At 36.8% G+C, this 19,672-nt stretch overlaps 1 protein-coding gene across 13 annotated transcripts in view; it reads left to right on the top strand.

The window, feature by feature from the left end:
• The window catches only part of ATF2 (activating transcription factor 2), a 95,342-nt gene extending 75,926 nt beyond the window's left edge, over window positions 1–19,416 (top strand). For 12 of the 13 annotated variants that reach the window (XM_040971752.1, XM_040971753.1, XM_040971761.1 and 9 more), the window contains 3 exons: window positions 841–1,047; window positions 13,444–13,549; window positions 16,881–19,416. In XM_040971752.1, coding sequence (XP_040827686.1) covers window positions 841–1,047; window positions 13,444–13,549; window positions 16,881–17,107 — 540 coding nt within the window. In that variant the 3' untranslated portion in view covers window positions 17,108–19,416. Of the gene's footprint in view, window positions 1–840; window positions 1,048–13,443; window positions 13,558–16,880 lie in introns of those variants that run through there. The other variant, XM_040971764.1, reaches the window with a different exon arrangement.
• The last annotated feature ends 256 nt before the right edge of the window (window positions 19,417–19,672 follow it).

Genomic DNA, 19,672 nt, shown 5'->3' with positions numbered 1-19,672 from the left:
ACTGGCTGACATAGTTCACCTTAGAGTCTCCTTTTGACCAGATTTTCACTGCCAACATAAGGGTGGGGTAGTTGGTTGATTTGTTCTGTCCTCCATCCTCTGTTGGGGTACCAGGTGTCCATTACTCCATCTGAACCTCTGAGGAGGCTCAGAGTGTGCATGTATTTTAATGTGATTCCAGGGCTAGCAAAATGTAGTTCAAAGGCTAAAGGTAGCCCGTGGCTGATTTTGTATAATCAGCAAACTAAGTATGACTTACACATTTTTAAGAATTTTTATTTTTTTAAAGATAGGCTGGCAGAGAGACTAAAGGAAAAAGAGATCTTTCATCATCTGGTTACCCCTCAAATAGCTACAACAGCAAAGTCTCAGCCAAGCTGAAGCCAGGAGCCTAGAACTTGATTCTTGTCTCCGATTTGGTTGAATGAACCATGAGATGGAATATTTCTGTCTCTCCTGCCTTCTCTCTCTCTATCTGTGCCTTTTAAATTAAAAAAAGTAATTTAAATATACTTAGTAAAAATATACCTATATATAATAATTGTGTTATAATTTCAATTTTTCCATGGTATTACTATGTAATTTAAAATGTTACATGTTTTAAAATGCTTTCATTGTAATACTGTGTCAGTGGGAATTTGTCATACCTTGTCTTTATTTCAAGAGATGAGTTAAATCACAGGGTGATTTTCATGTTGCCACAAAATACTGATGAATTCAACAAGACTTAGAATGTAAAGAAGGCAACTCTTCCCCGTATAAAGCTTTTTACTGCCTATGTTAACTCAGTCACAAACCACAAATGTGAGTGTAACAAGCATCCGACTTTGTTTATTCTAGGCTTCTCCAGCTCACACAGCTCCACAGACCCAAAATACAAGTGGTCGTCGAAGAAGAGCAGCTAATGAAGATCCTGATGAGAAAAGGAGAAAGTTTCTAGAAAGAAATAGAGCAGCAGCTTCAAGATGCCGACAAAAAAGGAAAGTCTGGGTTCAGTCTTTAGAGAAGAAAGCAGAAGACCTGAGCTCACTAAATGGCCAGCTACAGGTATGGTGCATACATGGAAAGTTTATTCTTATTTATTTTTCATAGTTGTGAACATAGCCTTTTCCTTATTTTTTTTCTAGTTGGTCATCCAGGCATTTTAGGACATAATATTGGATATACATAGAGAATCTGTAATAAATCATAGTTTTTAAACTTGTTGAAATGCTGAGACGTAATGTAAAAATTTCAACATTGATGCCATGAAGGAATTTAAAGTATTAACTTTTACCTGTTTGGCACAAAAGTACTCAAACTTTATTATGTTGTGATATAAAGTCCAAAGAATTTTTAATACTAAGAAACAGCACTTGTACTTTATTTTCATGTTAGTTTTGGCTTTGTATCACAACTATAACGTTTCTCCAGCAATAGTTTTATTTTTAAATTCTTTCATTCCTTAAATTATAAATTTTGTTCTTTTGTTTTATTCAAAGTGAATATAGTGCCCGTGAGAGGTGCCAGATTGACAGCTATGGAAACTGAAGGACTCTAATTATCCACAGAACAGGTACAATATGGCCAGTGGCAGTCCAGTCATTCCTCCTGCCCTGCCAGTGTGCCTCGGGTGCATCTGTTAGAACCTCATGCTATGGAGATGCAGGCACCCTCTCCGTGCAGTCTTTGTACATTCCTACTGACCGTATTACCACCAAATATATTTCTTTCCTTCTGTTCTTGCTTTCTTCCTTTTCTTTCTATTATTTTTTTAAACATTTGAAATATTCTTCAGTAAAATATTTTAAGGTCCTGGTTGATGAACATCCGCTAAAAAAGTGATATTAATAAATTGTAATTGTTGATATGAATCAATAGTCTGAATTATCCTTTTCTCAAATAAAAATGAATCTATACAATCATAATCAATTGTGAAAGGCCTGCTGTCTTCTTAGCTGTATCTCTGAAAATGTCATCAATGTATCTGTTTAAATGCTTAGGAAAAAGTTTTTTTTTTAACACCAGTCAGATGTAACATTTAAGCAAACATAAATTTTGTAACCTACAATTTTCCGTTTTGAGAGGCAAATATCATTTTAAAGTCTTGACTCTCCTTTTTTATCAATATGGCAGCAGTAGAACAAGAAGGTTGCCTTGCAAAAGTTTTAATTATTTAGAAAAAGTTAATATGACAGTGCAATACATAGGCTTCAAATATCTTCTTACATACCAGGCTTTTGGTTTTTGGTTTTAAGGTTTTGTGTGTGTGCAGTGAGGGCATTTACTATAAGACCTTCAACACATTTTCAAGTTTACAGTACATTACTGTTGACTATGAATACAATGTGGTATAACATATACTTGAAACTTATTTTTCATACCAAATGAAGCATCATAGTCATAATTAGCAGCTTCCCTTTTCCCTGCTGCAGCTTCTGGCATCTACTGTTGCACCCTTTGGCTGTGGGAATGACACTCTTGCAGACCTCACCCCAGTAGGATTATGCAGTACTGTGCTTCTGTGATAGGCTCATTGCACCGCCATAGCATGCTCAAGATCTGACCAAGTTCCTGAATGTAGCAAACTTTCTTCTTTATAAGCCTGGATAACAATCTATTGTATGTGCTACTTTTTCTTTCTTCATTTATTTGTTTGTGGAATCTTTTCCTTTTATTGAGGTTTTACATTTTTATTAAGAGTAATTGACATTTATGGGCTACAGTTTCATATTGCAATACAGGTATCCAGTGTGTAATGGTGAAAACAGGGATCAGCATTTCCCCTTTGTTAATATTACCTTATGATCTTTCTTCTATCTGTTCATGCAGTATGTAGTAAGTTACTGCAAACTATCATCTGCCCAGCTTTGCCAAATAATACCACAAACTTACTCCTTTGATCCAACTCTGATTTAGTACCCACTGGCTCTGTACCTCACTCCTTCAGGTCTCTAGAAACCACTGTGTTCAGATGAGGAGGTGTTTTGTTTTGTTTTGCTCCCCGTGTGAGGAATTACATGTGTTTCTATACCTGGCTTGTTTCACTTAGCATAATGTCCTCCAGTTCCTTCCATTTTTGTGACACATTTCATTCTTTTTATGGCTAATGAATAGTTACCCCAGCCCTCTGATTTTTGACAAAAGTACTAGACACATATATTGGAAAAAGAATTGTCTTTTTCAATAAATGGTTCTGGAATTGTTGGATATGCATAAGTAGAAAAAATGAAATTAGATCCCTGCCCCTCACCATATATTTAAAAAATCAACTCACTGTGTATCAAAACTTACGTGTAAGACCTGAAACTATGAAATTGCTACAGGAAATGGGGACACATGCTAAGACATTGGTGTTTTGGGACTAACAGGTTAAGGCCTGGCTTATAACAGCAGTGTCCCATAAGGACATCTGGCTGCCCCACTTCTCATCTAGTGCCCTGCTAATATGCCTGGCAGAGCAGCAAAGGATGACCTCAATGTTCAGGCCCCTGCCTCCCATGAGGGAGGAAACCTGGATGGGAGGTCTGTGGACTCCTGGTTACAGCCTGACCCAGTCCCGACTGTTGCAGTCCTGTGGAGAGTGAACCAGCAAGTGGAAAATACATCTCTCTTTCTCTTTCTCTACTCCTCCACTTGCATCTTTCCCGTTCTCTTTCTCTGTATACTACATTTCTGATAAATAAATAACTAATTAACCAAAAAAAGTCATTGATATAGGCAACAAGTTTTTGGGATAAGACCCAAAAGACACAGACAACAAAAACATAAGTAGACTGAGGGATCTTACCAAATTTGAAATCTCTGCACAGCAAAAGATTAAATAATCTGTGGAGAGGAGAAACCACCAACAGAGAGAGAGAAAATATTTATAAGGTATTTACCTGACAAAGGATTAATGTCTAGAATATATCAGGAACTTTAAAAACCATAAATATACCGAAGGTTATTAAGAAATATGCATATGGAAGCATGATGTGGTAGCCTAGCAGCCAGAGTCCTCGCCTTACACGCACCAGGATCCCATATGGGCACCAGTTCTAATCCCGGTGACCCTGCTTCCCATCCAACTCCCTGCTTGTGGCCTGGAAAAGGAGTCGAGGATGGCCCAAAGCCTTGGGACCCTGCACCTGTGTGGGAGACCCAGAAGAGGCTCTTGGCTCCTGGCTTTTGATTGGCACAGCTCCAACCATTGTGGCCACTTGGAAGTGAACCATCAGATGGAAGATCTTCCTCTCTGTCTCTTCTCCTCTGTATATGTGACTTTTCAATAAATAAATAAATAAATAAATCGTTTTTTTTTTTAATATGCATATGGGCCCAGCACAGTAGCCTAGTGACTAAAGTGTGAGACTCCTATCTGGCTGCCATTTCTAATCTTGGCAGCCTAGCTTCCCGTCCAGTTTCCTGTTTGTGGCCTAGGAAAACAGTCAAGAATGGCTGAAAGCCTTGGGACCCTGTACCCACCTAGGAGACCCTGAAGAGGCTCCTGGCTCCTGGCTGTGGATTGGTTCAGCTCCAGTGGTTGCAAGCCACCTGGAGAGAGAATCAGCAGATGAAAGATCTTCTTCTCTGTCTCTCCTCCTCTCTATATGTCTGACCTTCCAATAAAAATAAATAAGTCTTTAAATAAATAACTAATTAATCGTCTGTTGGCTGATTCACTCCCCAGGTGCCCGTGATAGCCATGACTGAGTTGGTCTGGTCAAAGCCAGGAACCCAAAACTCAATCCAGGTCTTCACATGGGTGGCCAGGTCGTAACTCCTCAAGTCATCACCTGCTGGCTCTCGGGATGCCTGAGAAGGAAGTTGGATTGGAAAGGAAGTAGCCAGAATGCAGAGCAGGTGTCTTGGTGTGGACAACAGGTGTCAGGCTGGATCTCAGCTACCGTCCTAAGGGCCCACCGTGGGAATCTCTAAGTTGGAGAAGGGAAGACAAGAGTTTTCACCAAGGTAGAAGTTAGCTGGTATATCATTGTTACAGTGTGAGACTTCTTACTTGAAGTTAAATTCAGGAAGTTAAATCTGAGCTCTAAAATTGAAGATAAGTTTAGTTGATATTTTACATTACAAATGAGTAGAGTCAGTATTTTTAGTCATTGAAAATTGGAGTGATTTCAGAAATTCATTTCAAGCTATAGGAAGATGAAATGTATTATGAGGGGGATAGTATTTAAAATATTTCTCAAAAGACTAACATCTACTTATGCATTAATTTGCAAAATTATCAGTAGTATATTTTTATGGGCTAAAAGGAAGTTGTTGGAGATAACCTAAATGTTCATCAGGAGTGAATGAATAAGAAAATTATGGTATATATGTGCATTGGAACAGTACTCAACCACACCATAAAAAGGCATAAAGTATGTTACAACTAACTAGATGAATACCCACAAGTTATGCTAAGTAAAAACCCAACCAGAACATCATATATTGTGTGATCTATTTATAAGAAATATCCTAAGTACCTTAAATCCATCAAATCAAAATGCATGTTTTTGGGGAGAAGAAGGAGAAAATGGGGAGAAACTGCTTACTAGGTAAAGAGTTTTATTTTGAAGTTTTACCCTTAAATGGAGGGTGGTGGCTGTGTAATTTTGAACATATACTAAATGTACCCTTGGGAAAACTCTTTGTGTTATGTGATTTCAACTCATAAATTATTCACAAAATGTCACTCTTAAATTTCATGCATATTAATCCTTTTATTAATTAAATTATCTACGATTAGGTAAATGTAAGCATAGAAATTGGTATAGAAATGACTCCCTTGCATTATGTTTTGTGGCACGGCAGGTTAAACTGCCACTTGGGTCAGCTGCATGCTGTGTTAGAGTGCCACTTCAGACGCCCGGAGTCCCACTCCCATCCACCTCTTGTGCTCCTGGGAGGCAGCATGGACACCCACATAGAGTTTTTGCCTTCTGGCTTTGGCCTGGCCTGGCCATTTAATCTTTTAGGTAGTAAACTACAGGATGCAAGGTCTCTTCCCCTCAGCCCAATTTCAAATAAGTAAATCAGTATTTTTAATACAGAAGAATTTACTCCCTTCAGTATAGAGAAGGGTTTTCGGAATGACTTGAACCAATATGCAAGCAATAATAAGGTGAGTGAGAAGCATGGAAGGTTTGGGGAGAAAGTGTCCTTCAATGATGGCTTTCTGTTGTTGCAAGTGAGTATCTTTTTACTTTCGACTATTTTTTTCTTAGCTATTTGTCCAATAAAATTAAATGTTTTAAAAGTAATATTTTTTCAGATGGAAAATTAATATGCTTATCATAAAGTAAATTGCAAAAATTTTAATCCACTTATATCAAAGTAATTAACTTTAATGAACAAAATGACTTGTAAAGAAAATCATGTGTTAGAGAAATAATTAAACTGGCTTTATGTGAAAACATTCACTAATTCCATATTTCCTTAATAATCCTTCATGAGGCATAAAGCCTTGGCTGATCAATGGTAGTGAGCAATAATCACCCGTGGTTACTTATATCTAATAGGCTTAGCATGTTGAAATGTGATTATTCATATTTTTACTGAATACATGTCTCTTAAGAAAATACTAATTATTCAGTGTTACTGCCCTGTTCAGTGGATATGATCATATCTTAACTTACTTTTTTTTAAAGACTTTTATTTTTATTTCAAAAACAGATTTACAGAGAGAAATAATGGTTAATGAGCTATTGTTAGTAAAGAGTTTGTCTTTTTTTATTTCTTTCATAAAGGAAATATGAAAAGACTAAAACTTGAAAATTAACCCCCGCAGTGAGCATAACTGAAAAACAGGGGACCAGCATTGCAGTGCAGTGGCTGCAGCTGCCACCTCAGAATCTTGCATCCCTAAGGGTGCTAGTTCAAATATTGGCTTCTTTATTTAAAAAGATTCATTTTTATTGGAAAGGCAGATTACAAAGAGGCATAAAGAAAGAGAGGTCCCCCATCCATTGGTTCTGCAACGTCCAGAGCTGAGCCAGCCTATCTGAAGCTAGGAGCCAAGAAATACTTCTGTGTCCCATGTGGGTGCAGGGGCCCAAGGACTTGAGCCATTCTCTATTGCTTTCCTAGTCTATAAACAGGAGCTGGATGGGAAGTGGAGCAGCCAGGGCATGAACCAGCACCCATATGGGATGCCAGCATTTGCAGATGGATTAGCCTGTTGAACCATCATGCTTGTCCCAAGTCCTGGCTTCTTCACTTCTAATCCAGTTCCTTGCTAATGTGCCTCAGGAAAAGGATGGTCCAAGTGCATGGACAGAGAGAGAGAGAGACCTTCCGTCTGCTGCTGGTTCACTCCCCAAATGGCATCAATGGTTGGAATTGAGTCGATCCAAAGCCAGGAGAATCCTCAGGGTCTTCCACATGGGTGCAGTGTCCTAAGGCTTTGGGCCCTCTTCAGCTGCTTTCCAATGCCACAAGCAGGGAAGTGGATGGAAAGTGAAGCAGCCAGAACATTTAACTGGTGCTCCATATGGGATGCTGGCATTGCAGGTGGAAGATTAGAATACTATGCCATCATGCCAGCCCCATGTTTTAATTTTCTAAAATAATTGCTAAGTTATTTTCATTAATTTATACTGATGTGACTTATGACAGTCTAACCCAAGAATGAAATACTGTGCTTATAAATTACTTCTAAAATACTATCTCTTCTGTTAATTTTATCATCTTTTTCTCAGGCACACTAGCAGGGCAGAAGCTGGGACTTGAATCAGGGATGCCCAAGTCTCAAGTCGCAGCTTAACCCTCTTTTTCAGTTACACTCATTATGGGATTTAGTGTTTAAAGTACAAGTTTATTACATTTCCTTTTTGAGCGAAGAAAAACTCACTAAACATTATTTTGTGAGCAAAACTTGGAAATTCATTGTGGATTTTAGCTTTGAAACTTACATTGCAAAATATGTGTGAACCAGAAGCATAATTTTAAAGATGTATACATGAAAATTTTCACCTATAAGCTAATTTAGTGATATGGAAAAGATTTTGTTTGTTGGTACATTGATTTACAGAAAATAATACCAAATCTTTTAGTCATGGTATAAAAAATATTTTTATATTCATTGCATGAAATAGGAAGGAATAGCAACAATGGAAGATGCCATCCAACACCAGTTTGAATTCCTAAAATATTTTATAGCTGTCTTTCCTTGATATGCCTGAGTTTTTAATTCAGCCTAGAAATGGGAGAGCAGTGCTGGTGATGCCTCTGCTTCAGGACGCTTCACCTGGAGTTTAGATCCAGCGCTGCTTTGTATTAGTCTTTATTAGAAATCTTTCTGAGCCTCCTCCATCTATCATACTGATAAAATCAGTGCTGCTATTAACAAGATCGGTTACAGGGCAGAGTACAGTGTTCATAACTGTACAGTACTGTGCAAACGATAATTATATATTATCCTGTCATCATACACTCATCTCTTGTGTGTAGTGCATGTCTTAGGCACATGGTCTGTAATAATGAGAGATCTTTTTTTTTTTTTTTTTTTTTTTTTTGCTTACTGAACTTGTGTACTAACAAGGACACAGACCTGAGAGAAGAACTTCAAGAATCAGAATAGGATTTTCACTAGCTTAAACCACCTTTGGCCCTGTAAAAACTGTAAAAAGACTGTTTATGTTTTGCAAAATGTTTTTGGCATATTCATGCCCTTCTTTTCTCTATGATGCTGAAAATGCTTCTTCAATCCAAAACCTGTCTAAAGAAATATATTTGCTCTTGTATCCCTCGAATTAAATAAATAAGTAAATAAATCAGAATAAGAGAAGGGTCATTCCCATTGATTTTGCAGAACATTTTCAAAATATTTTATTGCTCTAGTGAGGACTCTGTCATTTTTTTTCTCTGTTGTTATAGATACAAATTAAAGAACTAGTTTGTTGTCAAGTATGTTTTGTAGCCACAGTAACCTTTGAAGAAATGTGTGTGTTAAGACTCCTGATAACCAGTGACTTTTGTAAGGACTTAAGTATTTTAAAGATTATTATCTGTAATAACGAGAACTTCCCCTGAAGAAGAAAGTGTCCAGTATTTTTAAATTTTGGAAGTGTCTGCTAAAATAGGAAGTCAAAGATCATAACTGTATGGACTACATAATCATCAGTCCATGGCTAGATAGCAATAAAAGGTTTCAATTAATGAACTTGTTTTCTGTCATGCCGTGATCTCATCAGGTTGATCCATGGCAAAATATCATTTGCTTACTACCGTATGATTTACCTTTGGATACCCGTATTGTTAAAGTAGAGCAATGGTATATATGCCAAAATCATTAGCACTGAACTTCAGGCCAGCATAATGGTGCTTTTAGGTGTGTGCTCTGTTTTTCTAAAATGTTTTGCTTTTACAAAATAAGAATTGTTCACGTTTAAGTGGCACTTCTATGTTTTCAGAGTTCTTCTGTGTCCCTTATTTCATCTTCAGAATCACCCAGCAAGATAATAGTCTGTGAGCATACTAACTCCCAAGTAGGAATATGAAGACTGAATCCAGTTAAGCTCTCATCTAAAGTAATCCACATAGGTGCTCACGTTGTAGTGCAGCACGTAAAGCCGCAGCCTGTGGATACAGCGTCCCCTGTGGGTTCTAGTTCGTGTCCTACTGCTCCACTTCTCGTCCAGCCCGCTGCTTGTGGTCTAGGAAAAGCGGCAGACATGGTGCTTGGCCTCTGCCGCCCATGCCAAACACCCAAATGACACTCCTTGCTCTTGGCTTTGGCCTGGAGCAACCTAGCTGTTGCAGGCTTTTGGAGAGTGAACCAGCAGATGGAAGATTGTCTCTTCTCCCTAACCCTTTCATATAAATAATTTAAATAATAATAATAACCAACATAATATTTCTTTTTTTCAGGTTATGCTAAATAATAAAATTTCATTAATGTTTAATTACTTCTGACTTAACATCCCCTTCAGATTTCCTTCAGCTCAAGTAAACTAGTTTGTGTATACCTGCAGTGTGTAAATTTCTTTCTTGTTTTTGCATTCTGAGTTCTTTGTATAGAATCTTGTAACAGCTCCTTTTCTTCCTGCCTTCTGACATTCTGCATAGGTTTTCAGTACACAGTCATTAGTTATGCAACTGGTTTAAATAGCAATCACTTCTTGACCTTTTGACTAAGATCAGGTGTATTTCAAACGGTAACAGACTTATTTATTTTTATTGAAAAGGCAGATTTACAGAGAGGAGCAGAAAAAGATCTTCCCTCCACTGGTTCGCTCCCCAAGTGGCTGCCACAGCAGGAGCTGAGCCAATCCAAAACCAAGAGTAAGGAGCCTCCTCCAGTTCTCCCAAGCAGGTACAGGGTCCCAAGGCTCTTGGTTGCCCTCAACTGCTTTCCCAGGCCACAAGCAGGGAGCTGGATGGGGAGTGGATCAGCTGAGATTAACCAGTGCCCATATTGGATCCCGGTACTTGCAAGGCAAGCATTCAGCCACGAGGCTACCACACCAGACCCTAGTCATACCTATCTACTTTATACATTATACTTATATGTCTGAATCTTGAAATTCCTGAATCACTTTCTTGACTTGAATTTTATTATTTTTACCATGAATGACTTAGAACCATGCAGCTTTGGTCTGATTTCATGGAGTAACCTTTACCTGATGAACATCCTGTTTTGTTTCCTTTTTAAAGATTTTTTTTTCCATTGGAAAGGCAAATTTACAGAGAGAAGGAGAAACAGAAAGATCTTCTATTTACTGATTCACTCCCCAAGTGGCTGCAACATTGCTGAGCTGATCAGGAACCAGGAGCCTCTTCTGGGTCTCCCACGCGGGTGCATGATCCCAAGGCTTTGGACTGTCCTCTGCTGCTTTCCCAGGCCACATGAAGGGAAGTAGATGGAAAGTGGAGCAGCCAGGATTAACCAGTGCCCATATGGGATCCCGGCACTTGGAAGGCGAGGATTTAGCCACTGAGCCATTGTGCCAGGCCCAGCATCCTGCTTTCAACCTCTGGTTGACCTGGACTTGTCTACTCATGTATTTATAGAAATTCCTATCCCGTTCGTTAGTTTCAAGGCTGCCTTTTTAGTTTATTTTTTAAATTAATTTATTTATTTGAAAGAAAGAGTAATAGAAAAAGATCTTCTATCCATTTGTTCAGTCTCTAAATTGCTACAGTGAATGGAACTGGTCTAGGCCAAAGCCAGGAGCCTGGAGCTCCATCCAGGTCTCCTACATAATTGGTAAAGACCCAAGTACTCAGGCCAGCCTCTGTTGTCTTCCCGGGCACGTTAGCAGGGAGGTGGATAAGAATTGAAGCCACCAGGACTCCAGGCAGTGCTGCAGTACTGAATGCCAACACTGTAGGTAGCACACAACACTTCCCACAAAGACATTTATTTTTTACTTCTCAAAATTACTTAAAGCAACTGATTTTATGATTAAATAATAAACTTATCTAATCTTCAGTGATTTTATCACATACAACAACTGGGGACTTCAACTCTTTTCCTGTACATTTTGTACTGTACATAGTGGAGTTTTAAAGAAAAGTGAAATAATTAGCAATCTGAAAAAGAAGGGTTTTCTGCATAAAGAAAATAGTATGTAATTATCTATTTTATTAGATCAAGACAGTTAAATATTGGACTACAGTGGAAGAGCAGTGAAAGCTGGAAAGCAATATAGTCACAATTGCCAGATTATGACTGATTTAATATACTTGTCTAAAAGTAAGTAAAGAGTCCCATTTCATCTTAAAGAAATTAGAGAGAGATGCTCATAGATACCAGTGTTGAAGTCAAGCTGATGGAGTTGGGGAATCTTAGATAATAAATTTCTCATCAATAATATTATTAATGAATCATAATATTAATTATTAACATAGCAGTGTTGATTAATATTAATTGACACCACTGTGTTATTAATAATAATAATAATATTGACACCGTTATGTTAGTCCATGGAAATGAACTTTCTAAGTAACAGCTTATGCTTTAAAAGGATATTGTCCCTTTAGTAGTTTGATCACTCTCTACACACTCCTATCTCAAAGCAGTGTTCTTCAGTGAAATTTAACCTTTCCTTCATGATTCAGAGTTAGGAGCATCAGCTTTTACTACATACTTTAATAAAGCATTACAGTTCATTATTTTTGAAATATGTGGAGCTATTTGGCCCAGCAGACTTGCCTTTAAATTGCTTAGCTTTTATTTTTGTTTGTTTGTTTGTTTTTCTGTTCATGCTCACTCTAGGAGGAAGAGCCTACCCTGATACATTCAGCTTTCTGGTTATGAGGATAGAAATTGATGTACCTGAGCTTTTATGTATGACTCTTGGCTATGTTTTCTCAATACTTTTTGGTTCATAAGTGAAGTCTCAATGGTTATTGTTAAGTCCAGATTAATAAACATGTTAATAAACTTTTTTATGTTATAACCTGTTACATTAAGTCTAACTTTTGAGTATTGGTAATGATAACTAATTCATGTGTTTTGAATATTTGAGGATGACCCAGGGGAATTAATTGAACTCACTCCATTTGAAACTTCACATAGAATTCATCAGATTAATAAATTAAAAATGAGGAAGTACTCATTCTATCACAAAGTTTGGGATAAACCACCACTGACTTATCAGATCTAAATTTATACAAAATATATTTGCCTGAGTAAAGGCAGCTGAGCCATTGTAAAGCTTGCAAATTTAGGTATTATCCATGATTCTTGGATGATTGTGGTTTCTCCTGTAAAGATTTCCCTGGTTTAAGAAAACTGGAAGTTTGCTTAATATCCTTGAATGATTTTTTTGTTATCAAGTAATTAGAATTAATCATCCCTTGACATGTCAATTTTCTAGATAATTAAAAAGGCATGTAATGTGTGTGTAATAAAGATGCCTTTATCTGCTAACTGATATATGGAGACTCCCACAGCAAACAGTAATGTAATAACTTTAAAATAGGGATGAACATTTGACCTAACAGTTAAGACGCCAATGTGCTGTGTCAGTGCCTGGCCCTGCACCTGCCTTCTGCTTCTTACCAACACAAACCTGGGAGGCACAGTGATAACTTAAGTAGCTATACATGAAAGAAACCTTAGGTTGCTAGATCCTGGCTTCTGGCTTCAGCAAGGTCCACACCCAGGTGAGCATTTGAGGAGTGAACCAGTTGGGAAGGAGCTTGATATTCTCTCTCTCTCTCTCTCTCTCTCTCTCTCTCTCTCTCTCTCTCTCTCTCACACACACACACACACACACACACACACACACACACACACACTGCTCTCAAGTAATTTTTTAAAAGGTTTTTAAACTTCACTTGTGTTATCTTTTTAAAAATTTATGTTTTACACAAATGCTATAATATAAAAATGTATACTCAGTAGGAGACATTTAAATAGTGTGTTTATTCTGCCAAAGCTATGCAGTTTTCCTGTCTTAATCTGTGCTTGTTTCAAACAGTGAGACTTGTGTGGTTTAATGCTGGTAAGGTACAGAGTTGTTTCTTCTGCAGAGCGAAGTCACCCTGCTGAGAAATGAAGTGGCACAGCTGAAGCAGCTTCTTCTGGCTCATAAAGATTGCCCTGTAACCGCCATGCAGAAGAAATCTGGCTATCATAGTGAGTAATGTTCCATCACCCATGGCCTTAGGCTACTGCATTGAGTTACTGCCGCAGTGACTAGAACTACCAGTAAAAAAAAAAAAAGTGGAGACTGCAGTTCCAGTACTCAAGATGAAATGTCAGAATTGCTGCAAAGTTATTAGGGAATGCGGTGGGGAGTATATACTTTTGAAACCCTAGAAAATTTTTGAGTTTTTCTGGCTTTTTTATAGATGTTATCACATATTTCTATAATAAATAAGTAACTGATGATCTCTTATCTCCTGCAGTAATAGTGCCTTAGACTGACATGGCAGAACATTACTTTCATTCTAGCCTCCGTTTAGTGATGATGGGGCTTTCTTTAGCTCAGCTGTCTTCACTTAACCACATGTACTGCCCGTTCAGCATCAGATCCTATCGTTCCTTTTCACTTGTCAGCATCATGCAATGTTTTTATTGTTGTGAACCTTTACATTGAGCCTCGTGGTCATAAAAGTACTAAAACAGAACAACGTGTAAATTATCTGTTTATAAGCATCTTCCTAAAGTCTTTCCCCGCAAAAATGAGATTCCTCTGTTTTCATCATTTTAGAGATTAATTTTGCTTTTTTCTTTTTGTAATGTCCCTTTTTGATAAGATGCACAATGTTGGAACCAGCTGTTACTCTTGAATAAATGGCCAATTTTGTCCATCGTGCACAAATTTGTAACAAATAACAGAGTTGGAAATGTGTTAGGCAACATTCATAATATGTAACCCACAGCTTTCATTTTTATGATTTAGTGATATTTGAGGATATTTGTAAATGTGAAGATTGTTTCAGCCATATGTATCCACTTCGTTTTAATTTGCCCGTGTCAGTAACTGCAGAAAGAAACAGTTTGTGTTGGGTACGAGCAGTTCCTCAGGTGTTCACCATAAAACTTAATGGCCACCATCTTTACTTGTAGTCATTGTAAGCAATGGCAATATTTTTTAATTTAAGAGATTCAGTAGGTTTAGCAGCTCTCAATTGCCATATATATTTAGGACACTGATTTTTGTCAGTTTTGAATATATAAATCTCAGTTATTTGGTATCTAGTCATTTTGACAAGAAGGTAAAACACATTGTGGAGTAAATTGGAACCATGTAGAAATATGTTTGGGATTTGTATTAACAATGATTGCCGCAGGGAGGAGGCCGTTACTGTTCACATCTGACTTAACAGACTTCCCTGGAGAAGTAACTGAGTGCAGCATTATGCATGCATGATTTTCTTAAACAGGAATGCTGTCTTGATTCAGTAGTTTAAAAGGAAACATACAAATGCTTTCGTAAAATTAGAGTAAATTAACTTTTTAATTGCATTCTGTTCAAAATCAGCTGCTATTTCTAACCTTTGGTAAGTTATTAGATAATCCCAACAGTTTTAATTCTGTTAGGAAGCAAATGCTCAGCAAATGTCAACTATTTACTTAAATGAATTATGAATCTATTTTTAGTTGTGTAGATGTTGAGATTTTATATACCATGAGCTCAAAAAATGAAAATCTACTTGAATAAATTTTTAATGATTATATATTATACTAGGTTGTGAGAATACAAAAATTGATCCATTTAGGTTGCTATCCAGTGATTTAGTTCATCAAAATAACTGAAGTAAAGAGTTAACTGTCGTAAGTTTAATTCTCTTTAGCTCTTGAGAGATAATTGTAACTTACAGATTTTTTAAAAATATATTTCATGTATTCACCTGAAAGGCAGAATAGCAGATAAGGAAATGGAGAGAGGACTGCCTCCCTAGTTCACTCCCGAAGTGACTGTAGTGGTCGAGGCTGGGTAAGGCTGCAGATCTCCCACATGGATGCAGGCACTGTGGACGGCAGATTAATGCACTAAGCCACAGGGCTAGCCCCACTTGTAGAAATGTTTAAGTAATATGAAATAGATCTGACTTCTCTGTTCAATACTAAAGGTAGATATGGATGGATTGAATAAGTCAGTGTTTATATTGTGAAGAAATTTGCAAACTCATGTTCTAGCACACAAAAATTGTTAATGATGATGAGCTGTAATTCCAACTAAGTCTTTCAAAATATGCATAAAAGAGAACTAAGATTTAATGGAAATTAATGAATATTATAAAATTTTGTAGGTAAAAGTTAACAGTACCAAGTCAGTTATACAATCTCAGTTTTAACATTGTACTGCTCAGTTTTAAGTCTTAAAAAGCCTGTGTTGTTTTCTATAAACAGACATTAAAACTACTAGTTATCAGGTGTACATTCTCACATATGATTGTAAAATATGAATTCTAGACACTCAATTAAAAACTATTTTTAATGCCAAGTGAAAAAGGCCAGGTGCCAAAGAATAAATGAAATACACGGCACCGTCTTTCAGATGCTTATGGAAAAGTTAAATCCTATTGCTTAGGGATCTAAGAGCTGACCTAAACAGTACATCTGCAAAGAAAAAGCAAGGGACTGGCTCAGGAAATGGTCATGAGCTCTGGAGAGGAGCCTCCAGCAGCTGTCCTGTTCCCAGCAATGCTCTCTGCAGTTAGGGCCTTGAGTTCACAGGTGTCTAGGTCAGCGTGGGAACGCCTAACATAAATATGTTAGAAATATTTACCTGTATTTGCATACCAAATTTTTCAAAAAATTAAATGACTGGAATCTGTCCTAATCAAGTGAGAAACATATAAGTGATTTGTTGTTCAGGCATGAATATTGGTAGATTTATTTTCATAAATATTTGCAATGCCCTTTTCTGAATATCTTTTTAGTTATCAGGTCTAGAAATTTTTATGGGCTTTCATTTGAATCCCAATTAATACATGCAGTCATAACAGCTGGTGGCATTTAGACTCTAAATATTGCTTATTCTCACATGTATACATCATTAGAATCAGGTGTTATGATCATCCTGTAGATGGAAAGTCAGCCAGAATAAATATAGTCATGGAGAATGCAGAGGGGATAATTTGAAAATATAATTTGTATGTAAGAATCCATTTTGTTTATGCATGTAGTTATCAGCCTTTTTTTATATAAACCTTTTAATGAGAATGGTGTGTGGGCAAGCAATGCTTTTAGCAAATGTCTTTGCACAGTGTTTGATTGTGTCTGTAAGAAGCTATCTCCCAAATTCCTGCCTCATTTTTGTCCTGAACACCACTTAGCAAATTTATTCATCCTGTTCTCTGAGATAATAGAACAATAGACACTTGCTGGTTTCTATGAAGTTGCCTTCTTAGCCACGTTTTTGGCTCATCAGTTCCAGCCAGACTGAATTGTCTAAATGGTCCGCTTTCTACAGATATTTTAAGAACACGAATCTTTTTTTTCTGTTTCCACTCAGCTGCTGATAAAGATGATAGTTCAGAAGACCTCTCAGTGCCAAGCAGCCCGCATACAGAAGCAATACAACATAGTTCGGTCAGCACATCCAACGGGGTCAGTTCCACCTCCAAAGCCGAAGCGGTAGCCACGTCAGTCCTCACTCAGATGGCAGACCAGAGCTCAGAGCCTGCACGCTCACAGATTGTCTTGGCTCCTTCCTCCCAGGCACAGCCCTCAGGAAGTTGATTAAAAACCGGCAGTACGACAGTTTTAGATACTCATTAGTGACTTCAAAGGGAAATCAAGGAAAGACCAGTTTTCCATTTATGCGAAATCTGTGGTTGTAAATTTTTTTTTTACTTGAAATTAAATTTGGCTCTAAAAGTTGGTGTAGCAGCAGTGGATGATCAGACTGAACAGCAGTTTATAGTCTGGAAGAAGACTGACTGACTTTGCTTTTTTTTTTATAAATATTGTTAGATTTATTAATTTTTCTGTGCTCTATGTGTAAATTGTATTATAATTCATTGTGGTTTCTTTTCACCTTTAATTTAGTGGTGTTTTAATAAATGGGGGTGTTACTGAATCTCTCTTCCCACTTCCATTTCTTTTGACCACTCTTTAACCCTCAGCTGTGATGGTGGTATTGTCATCGTTTATACCAAAGGTCTGCCTAGTCCCTGTTGACTTGGTAATGTTGAACAAAGTCAAAAAGAACTAGGCAAGAGAAAGAATTTGCTTTTCATCTTTTTGCCCTTTATTTTGCACATTAAACAAAAGAATGAACAAACACTTTTGAGTGAAGCATGATGAAAGACATACAGTGCTTTCATGCACATTCTGAAAACTAAATCAGGATCATTGCTAAAAGTACATTTTCTTTTAAGGGTTTTTAGGTAGGCATAAATTTTTCAATCATAAGCATTTCAAAAATGACTATTGCTCAAGTCTTAAATTCAGTATTTTAAACCTATGTTTTGAGGCTAACAATATGAAATTATATATGATACAGGGTTATCAGTTGTCTAGTAATTTTTGAAATTAGCTTTATTTTCAGGCTTTTTTGTTTTTGCAGATTTCAGGTGACAAACTGAGGAATTGATGCATACATCAAGTATGATATGGTTGCCAGAGAAGCCTAAAATTATTACTTAGACAATTTAAGACTGTTTACCCCCATTGTCTTGTACTTGCGAGCTAACTTGTACTTATTCTTGTGAAAGCACTGTCATCTTTTAGTAGCAAATTTTGATAACGTTTCTCGTGGAAAAAAATCAGTATCTATCTTTAGAACAATGTAATTATAATGTGAGGAATGTGAGTGTGTGTGTGAGAAAGGGTGTGCTTGTAGCGTGTATGTGTGTCTGTCAGTAGTTTATGCCAGCAATCTTTGCTTGAATGTTTAACGATGCCTTCAGTGTGATGCTGGCCTATAGATGATTGCAGTTTAAAATGTCATTACTGTGCAGGCTTGGATAACTAACATTCCATGGTGTAGCTTGTTTCTTGATGAGATGATTGTAGGTACACTTTTCTCATTATCCAGTCATCTGTGGGATACTGAGTTTTCTAATGTGCCATTATCTATTTTTATTCTGCAGTTACATTCAAACTACAGTACAATATTTTAAAATAGACAAAATTGTTAAACAAAAAATTAAAAAGTAGATGTGCGTAAGAAAACTTTGTAAAATAGTTATGAGTCCTACCCAGTAGCAACAATTCAAGCAGGATTCCATTATGTAAATATCTAATGCATTTATAATAAGTTGTGTAGTTTGTTCTGCATCCATACTACACCATTTGCTAAAGTCTCAGAGCCATCTCCTAATGAGACTGACATTTAAAAAGCCTGTATGGAATATCCTTGATAATTCAGGGAAATATCCCACCTGCGTAAGTTCCAAACTGGGAAACATTCAAATTATACAAATGACATTTCAGGACTTTTAAGTATGAAGATAATAGGCATTTTATTGTTTGGCTTATTAAAAATGAGAGCACTGTTACTTGATATTCCTTCTAATTTTTTTTATTTTTCACCAACTTCATAATTTTCAAGTAATCAATTTCTCATGATGATTTTGCTGTAGTTATGCTAAGGAGTTGATCTCAAAGGCACAAAATATGAATTCTGCAACAAGACTATTTTTTATTGTAGTTTGGATAGGTTAGGAAAAGCCTCGATTTTTCAGTCTCCTGGGTCCTTCAATGCATTTCTTTTATTTTATTATTTATGCAAGTTAACATTCTTCGGTAACAGAATTCTTGCAACTGTAAAATAAATCTACATAGATGTAAGAAGTTATGTAAACGGTTAATGAGCTTACCAAGGTTAGCAAAACTTTCATTGTAAATCAATCTGTACTCAGCAAATAAAAATCATTATCAGTTGTATGAACACAAATTCCATTTTGACTTTCAGGATGTCACACTACTTCTGTACCTAGCATTTTGAGTCCTTATATTTGCAATGTTACACAAACTGTACTATTTTCTTTTATGTGCAGTTTGCATGAGTAAACCATCAGAGAATAAATTCTATCTTTAAATTATGTTTATAATTTGCTTTTTCTTACCTCTCTCACGCTTTGCTTGGTTTTTGTTCTTTTTTCCCCCTTTAAAGTATTTATTAACTGAAAGAACTGAGAGGCTTTGTATTTTTGTGATAAAATATTCCTTGTATTTTTGTGATGAAATTAAATCTCTCATGAAACACTTCCAACTGCAGGGTGTCCCCCATCTGAGACACTCCCAGATTTCATCCACAGACCCACATGCCCTCAGATGGCCGCCTAGCACAACCTTTTA

This window comes from Ochotona curzoniae, unplaced genomic scaffold (assembly GCF_017591425.1).
Source record: "Ochotona curzoniae isolate NIBS_2020 unplaced genomic scaffold, NIBS_Ocur_1.0 contig_2210, whole genome shotgun sequence".
Taxonomy (NCBI): Eukaryota; Metazoa; Chordata; class Mammalia; order Lagomorpha; family Ochotonidae; genus Ochotona; species Ochotona curzoniae.
The sequence above is the reverse complement of the archived record's forward strand: the minus strand, read 5'-3'. Positions and strand labels throughout refer to the sequence as shown.